The sequence below is a fragment of the Dermochelys coriacea genome, chromosome 7, assembly GCF_009764565.3.
Source record: "Dermochelys coriacea isolate rDerCor1 chromosome 7, rDerCor1.pri.v4, whole genome shotgun sequence".
NCBI lineage: Eukaryota > Metazoa > Chordata > Testudines > Dermochelyidae > Dermochelys > Dermochelys coriacea.
This window is the reverse complement of record NC_050074.1, coordinates 65,510,570-65,518,162: the sequence shown is the minus strand read 5'-3', so window position 1 is coordinate 65,518,162 and position 7,593 is coordinate 65,510,570. Positions and strand designations below refer to the sequence as shown.

The following is a 7,593-nucleotide window of genomic DNA, read 5'->3' as shown; positions in this document are numbered from 1 at the left end:
CGGGGGAGGGGGGTGCCATGTGTGTCTGTGGAGCAGATCCTCTCTCCCTAGTGATAGATTGCACAGTAGCAGCCGTGTTAGTCTGTATTCGCAAAAAGAACAGGAGGACTTGTGGCACCTTAGAGACTAACACATTTATTTGAGCACAAGCTTTCGTGAGCTACAGCTCACTTCATCGGATGCATTCGCTGGAAAATACTTAGGTTTGAATCTCCCTGGTGAGCTGGTCTCCCAGCCAGAGGGGAGGTGTCTAGTTCTCCTTCCTCAGGAACCGATGCCCCAGCCAGAGAGGAGGAAAAGGGGGGGAAAGCTCAATGTCTCCCGTCCCCGAGGCTGGGGAACTCTCTCAGCAGCGGGGAGCGAGGCTCCCCAGCATCTGGGCTCCTGGCGGTGGGGAAGGAGAGGAGTGAGCAGCAGGACTCCGCCCTTTCCCCCGCGCTCGGTGCCCCGCCCCGGGGAGAGGCAGAAGCTGCCGCCAGAGCCCCGCCTCCCCTGCCCGTACATGGCCTGGCGGGGAGCCCCTGATTGACAGCCGGGTGGAGGCCGCGGAGCGGAGGCGAGCGCAGCCGCTGCCGCCGGGCTATGGCGGCGGAGGAGGAGGCTGCGGGGAGCTGAGGGGGGGGGGAACCTAGCCGGGGAGCCCAGCATCGGGCTGGGAGGAGCGCAGCAGGGAGCAGCCGCCGCTGGCCTGGCCGGGCCCCGGGGGCGCGTTCTCCTGCGGCGGCGGGGGAGGCGAGGAGCCTGAGCTGGGGGGAGCGGGGAGAGGCATGGCTGCAGCCTTGCCGTGGGGCGGCCAGCGGCCCCGCGCAACCAACATGGCTGCGGGTGCGAGGAGGCGCTCGGCGCTGAAGCCGCCTGGCCCCCGGCAGTCCCCTCCTCGCCCCGCGGCCCCCGGCCTGTAGTCACGGGGAGGGGAAGCGGTTCGAGCCGCGGCTCGGGACACTCGGGGGTGGCCACTGCAAGGGGAGCAGCCGCCTTTATCCCCAGCGGCGAGCAGGGAGGCGGCCGCGGGGAAGTTGGGCGGCCGGGCGGCGCTGCGGGGGTCAGCTGTAGCGGGGGGGAAGAAGAGCGGGAGCCCGGCTCTGTCCCGGGGGTGAGGAGCCCGCAGCCTGCGTCCGGCGCTCAACCCGCGGAGCGGTCAGAGGCGGGGGAGCCGCGGAGCTGCCCAGGGGGTGCCCGCCGGGGCAGGAAGGGGGAGGCGCCGCCGCCGCCGCCGCAGCAGCATCTTCCCGGGCGCACCGAGCCGCGGGTGGCTTTGCCCGCTGCGCTGCGGGGGAGGGCAGCTCGGGGCGGGGGGGGAGGACAAAGTTTGGCGGCTGGCTGGCTGCCCTGCCTCGCCCGCAGCGGCCATGGAGCCCAAGCACAAGGAGCTGCTCGCTCAGTGCCGCCAGAGCCTGGCCCGCTCCATGACCGAGGTGGACAAAGTGATCGAGCTGCTGGAGGCTGCTGGCACCTTGAGCCCCCGCGACCTGCTCGAGCTGCAGGAAGCCGCCGGAGGGGGAACGGGGGTCGCCAGCAAGGCCGACCTGCTCATCCAGCTGCTGCTGGCCAAGGACCGGGATCATTTCCAAGACCTGCGGGTGGCCCTGGAGAAAACGCAGCCTCAACTGCTCTCGATCCTCTACCTGAACGGGGTGGCGGGGGCGCCGCCCGGGGAAACTGCCGGTGAGTGTCCGCTGGTGGGGGAGAGGCACCGGCATCGGCCCCGGGGAGCGGTTGCTGCCTCGCTGCACTTCCGAAGGGCGAGGGAGCGGAGCTTCCCGCCTATGTTGTGTGCCGGACGGTGCCCAGGTGTACTTCTCGGGGCCAGCGGGTAAGGGGTTTGTTGCCTGGGTGCCTTTTGGGGGGGGGGGTGTTTTCTGGATGCCCTCTTAGGGCTGGAGGGGAGGGGGGTTGCTACCTGGATGACCATTTTTCTTTCTTTATTTTTTTTGGCTGGGGATAGGCGAATGGTTTGGGTGGAAACCAGGCTCTGTCTTTCACCATCCTGATTTTCTTAAGGCAGGAGGAAGAACATTTAGGATGAGATTTAGGCAGATGCCCAGTATTGGCCTAGTTCTATCACCCCTTTAAGTCAATAGTAATAATTCTGTGGTGCTCTTCATCCGGAGACCTCGGAGTTCTTATCCCCGTTTTACAGATGGGGAAATAGACAGGGAGATAAAGCGACTTGCCCAGCAAGTCAGTGGCACAGCAGGAAATCAAACCCAAGTCTCCTGAAGCCCGGCCCAATTCTTGGCCACAAGGCCACACTGCTAAGATTAATCAATGGGAGGAGAAGGAGGTCTGCAAGGAGCACTTTTGGAGAGAGCACTCTTAATTAAACGGTGAAAACACCTAAGCCTGGATAACTAAAGGTAGTTAGGATCAATGGGAGCTAAGTGCCTAAATACCTTTTGAGCATCTGGGTCCTAGTCTTTTATTGCTTATATTTTCTTCAGGCTTTAGGTTTGAAGGTTTATTTTGGTCTGTCTTTTTGTTCCCAACCTCTTTTCCCATCTTTCAGCTGCTTGTTCCCAAGTAACAGTGTTAGCATTTACAGTACCTTGCATTACCTTCCCAAAGCTGTTATATAATTATTTCGTTCATGCTTTCATTATTACTATTCTTGTCTCTGGAAACCTGGGATCAGTGAAGACTAAGCTGTTTCCATAGTGTTGTTTTGTACGCTGTCTGTTGTTTGTAAACTCCACTGAAGTTAATGTTGTTAAACAGTTAAAGTTTGTGACTAGTTGCAGCTGTGAAATTGTTTCTGTTGCAGATTGATTGAACTGTGTTGGCCTAATAAAACATGGAGATTTTTTTGTATTTACTGTTTGAAGAGAGTGGCAAATATTTTGACTAGTGATCCTATTTGAATACAGATTAGTTTGGGTCTATATTATAGTAACTTGTATTTGTTGGGGGAGAGGAAAGAGAAAACTAGTTTTATTGTTCAGCCAGGTGGAGATGAGAATTTTGAGTAAACTTCCTAGTTTATCAAAGCCACCAACAAAACCCAAGTAGGACTATATCAGAGATTCTTTTCAAAAAAATAAAAGAAAAAAAAGATAAAGTTGGTACTATTGAGGCCTTATGAATGCAGCTGTTCCTCCAAATTAACACTACTGCAGTTTATCTAAATTTCAAGGCTGTGTTGTAGATTTGCTTTAAAGAATATGCTTTTGTTAGAGTAATATGCTGAGGCTGTTTTATAATGGCTGTCGTTAACATTTGACAATAAGGAAAAGCTTTTTTTACATCAGAGGTGGATTTTGCCAGGGTGAGTTACCTGTTTACAGTGAGGAAACTATCCGTGGGAGGTGCTTCCTGGCTCATGTAAACCATATAACTTTCTTAGGAAAATTGAAGCAAACTGTCTTAAAATCAGACTTTTAAACTTGCCTGTTTCACCTGGAAAGTATTTATGGATGTGCCTTTACAATATACACAGTCACACTTTATAATATACACCGCACTTTTATTTTTAATTCAGTCAGCCATAAGAGTTTATTATAAACATAGAAAATGTGATTTCTTTTTTTAACATCACTATATATTATAATATGTCTCCTCTAATGAATGTATATCATTGTTCACAGGAACAATGGATCTCAGGACTCCTAATATTGTGTGGTCTGACATCGGTGGGAGTTGAGGGCACGCAGTGCTTTGCAGAATAGGACCCATAATATTTTATATGATTTGATTATATGTGAGGAATATGGTCTTGTTTGGAAGCTGCATTTACTGAACTGGTACTGGACTATTGGAATTCCTTAGACTTAAAAACAAAATTTTTAAAATGGAGTGGATGTATCCACTCTGTGTGATGATACTTTGTGCTTAATAAACTGAAAGTAAGATATAGGCAGTCTCATAATACTGAGATCCCAAGGGAGGAGGCATTTGAAATTAATGGGCAAAAGTAATTAGTTTCTTTCTATGTGAACTCATGAGGCTAATGTTAGTAAGAATATACCCCTGGTACGCCTCGTATGTAAAATGAGATTTTCAGGTTGACAGACACTTATCAAAAATTTTAGTTTTTGAAGGTAAAGGATTATACCTTTTTTGAATTAAAATTTTCATCTAATTGAAACTAACATTTTTACAAGTTAGTACAGAAGAGATTATTAAAGTGACTTTAACAGAGACTGTTGTAGTGTGTGTTAAAAGATTAAGGTCCTGATCCTGGAGTGTGCTTAACTGCGCATGTTTGAAGAGTCTTATTGGAGTCAGTGGGACTAACTCATGCATAAAGTTAAGCGCTTAGAAACATTTTTGCAGGATCAGGACCTAAATTTTCACTTGCATATTGAATACATTACAGAAAAGGAGTTAATCTTTAATAGCTGCCACCTGGAAGGGGCATGTTTGGTCCCGTGTTTAAAATTTTAATATGATCCTTATTTTATATTAAGTTGGAAATGAATCTGCTTCACACTTCGCAATTTACATAGTTGACTTTTTGCACTTCTGCTGCTGTGGACAATGAAAATAGACTAGTCAGTTTCATTTTCTTGTTCTTATGTAGGTTGAGTTGCTGCACTGTTTGGGTAGCAAATACTGAAGGAGGCATGGTTTATATCTGAACAAAAGTGTTCAAAATTTAAGAAGTAATTAGTGAAAACAGTTCTATTAATCCATTTTGTAAAATGCTTATATTTAAAAGTAAGGTAAAAACTAATTACTGGGCCTAAGCTAAGTGTTCCTTTAATTTTAATCTAAGGCATCTTCCTGAATTAGTTTTTGAAGTTACTATTTAGAGTTTGGGTAATGAAGGAATTTAGGACAAGCACAATTAAATTATAGGCTTGTTTGGCAGAGACAAGATTTATCTGCAGTATATATCTTGAATGCTTGTTGGAGGTTAAAGTAATATGCAGCAGACTGCTTACACTTAACAAATTTAGGGGTCTATTCTCTTTCTTTGTGAGGAGAGGGTCTTAAGCAAGTAAGGTACATCAATATTGATAGAAGTTCTAGACATATCTGTCCCATTCAGGGCCAGATTAACCTTTTGTGGGCCCCCCATAAGGCAATGGAGCATGGCATGGGGAGATCAGTCCCCAGAGTGAGGGGCTAGCCAGGGGCAATGGGGCATGGCATGACGTGGCAGGGGCAGCCCCGCTCCATCCACCCAGTACAAGGGTAATGTTTACAAACTGAGAGTTGACAGACGCATTGCGGCCCACCTGGGCTGCCAGCATGCCCCTTCACCTGGGGATGGAGGTCCCATGCCATGCCACACAGCTGCCCTCTTCCCCCCCCCGCCCAACACTAACGCCCCTCCTCAATACCCTGTGGCCAGAGCCCTCTGGACCTGCTATGCCCAGTGCCCCTGCCAGATCCCCTCCACAAATGCACAGCACCCTGCACTACCCCTGCCCAGCGCCCCCCTGCCCATAGCCCCACCACAACAGCCCAGCACCCCACACAGAGCCCCCACTCCCTGGTGCTCCAACACATACATCTTCCCAGCCCCCTCACAGCCCACTCCCCCATGCCCTGCCTCTTGGCCACACTCACCAGCTGGGAGGTGACTGTGTCTTCCAGCCTGAGCTAGCAGTGCAGCCAGGGCTGGTCCCAGGGGCAGGGGATGGCTCTGGCCCCTCGAGTGGCGTGATCTGGCAGGCCAAGGCCTGCCCCAGCTAGGCTCCCTCAGGACCCACTTGCCTGCAGGGGCCCAGCTAAGGTCCCCACGCTGTCCAGCCCCCCAGCTGGCCGAGACTGTCCAGGCTTCTGCATCAGTCCCAGATGGCTCAGCTCCAGGGAGACGGGTGGGGCCCCACAGGCGTTGGGAAGCAGAGACTGCACGGAGCAGGAGGTGCACTGGGTCCAGCCAGGGGGCAGAGAGGAGCTGGCGGGTGGGGCCAGGGGGTGGAGAAGAGCCCTTGACCTTCCTGTGGGCAGGCCAAGTGGAGCAAGTGGTGAGCTGGGGGGAGCCAGCAGGCTGGTGGGATCTCGGGGCGCAGTGCAAATGGACCAGTCTGGGGCCACTTCTGAGCATGGACCCAGTACCATGGCGCCACTGGCACCATTGTAAACCTGGCACTAGTCCCACTTGCCCGGTGTCAATGATTACTAATCTATTGGTGTATTGCAATGGCTTTCAACATTTTTTCATTTGTGAAACCCTAAAATATTTCAAATGGAGGTGTGGACACCTTTGGAAATCTTAGGCATGGTCTGTGGACCTCCAGAGGTCCACAGATGGAAAACCACCATTCTATGGTAACGACAGCCTTTTGTGGACCCCTTAGACATAGTCTGCAGACCAGTAAATAGCTGTTCTGAATGGTTTAGGGAGAGATTGGGAGTTCTAGTAATTGCTAAAGGACTTTTAACATGGATCATGATGTATTTGCTTTACAAGGAGCTTGCTTTTCTTTATAGCATTTTTCCTAGCTCAGCAGCTATTAAGATTTGAATACATGTTCCACATGTACATCTTATGTTGTGAATGATAATTGGTCATTCTAATTTTTTTTAAAAGTCCCCTGTGCAGATTATTTTAAATTTAGTATTGTGATATTGTGTTATATTAGGGCATGGTTTTAGTTTTAGAGCATTGTGCATGACAACGTTAATAAACTGACTGCAAACTGACAAGAAATAATATTCTGACAAAGCAAAATCAACACAAACTCAGTGCTACATATTTTGTTTTGCTTAGTGATAGTACAGGCACCATATAGTTCTTATGGTATCTCCCTTTAGAAATTAATTTAAGATAATAAAGGAAGAAAATTACAGTATTAAGATATGCTAATAAATGATTTCAATTAATGCTTCTAAATTATATTATACATTTTAATGTACCTCCCAAGACTGGAGAGGATAATTAAAAGATCTGGGCAGATGGATCGTTACTAAACAAATTATTTACGTTAACTTTTTGAAAATGTCCATTTGAAAATCAGTGTGTGTTGTTTTTTTTTTCATTTTAAAACCACACTGAACTTTGAGTGCTAATTCTTTCTTTTAAGCTATTTATCAGTTGTTCTGCCTTAGTTTTGCACATTCTTATCTGCCTCTATGAACTTACGAGTTTTAATTAAGTAGCTGACTTGGCAAGGCACTTTTAATCATGTAGTAGTTGCATATCTTAATAGTATAGCTTTCTCCCTTTTAATGGGGTATTAAATGGCTTAATAAGTGCAAGACTACTTGCATGCTTAAGTATCTTAGTGAATTGGGGCAATATTAATGTTACAACATTAATGTTGTGAAATCAGATAAACTTCAAAAAGTTTATTTAACAATGTTCTTGGATATGTTACACATCCATATGTATTTTATGTTAATAGCAAACAGTATATGAAAATTTGAGTCTAACGAGCAAAATAGCAATAAAAACACTACAAATAATGTAGCTGCTAAGTTAGCACTGAGGGAGAAAGGATACCTTGTGGAACTCCTTGGCTTTGGAGTGCTTGATATATAAATGCCAGTTATTTGTGCTTCATTTCCATGGTTTTCTAGGGGGGAAAAAGGAAACTGTTCAGAACTATTTAGGTTGCTCAGCTTGTAAGTTCTTTGCTGCTGAGTTAATGGGCTTGTAGAGTTAAAAGGTGCCCTAATCTCCATTTAAAATTTAAAAGCCCCAGT

The 7,593-nt window shown here is 48.0% G+C and overlaps 1 protein-coding gene across 2 annotated transcripts in view; it reads left to right on the top strand.

Annotated features, from left to right (window-relative positions):
- Positions 1 to 530: 530 nt before the first annotated feature.
- The window catches only part of DLG5 (discs large MAGUK scaffold protein 5), a 185,702-nt gene continuing 178,639 nt past the window's right edge, over positions 531 to 7,593 (top strand). Inside the window, exon 1 of one of the 2 annotated variants that reach the window (XM_038409298.2) lies at positions 531 to 1,665. In XM_038409298.2, the coding sequence (XP_038265226.1) occupies positions 1,350 to 1,665 (316 nt within the window). In that variant the 5' untranslated portion in view covers positions 531 to 1,349. The remainder of the gene's footprint in view (positions 1,666 to 7,593) is intronic. The other variant, XM_038409301.2, reaches the window with a different exon arrangement.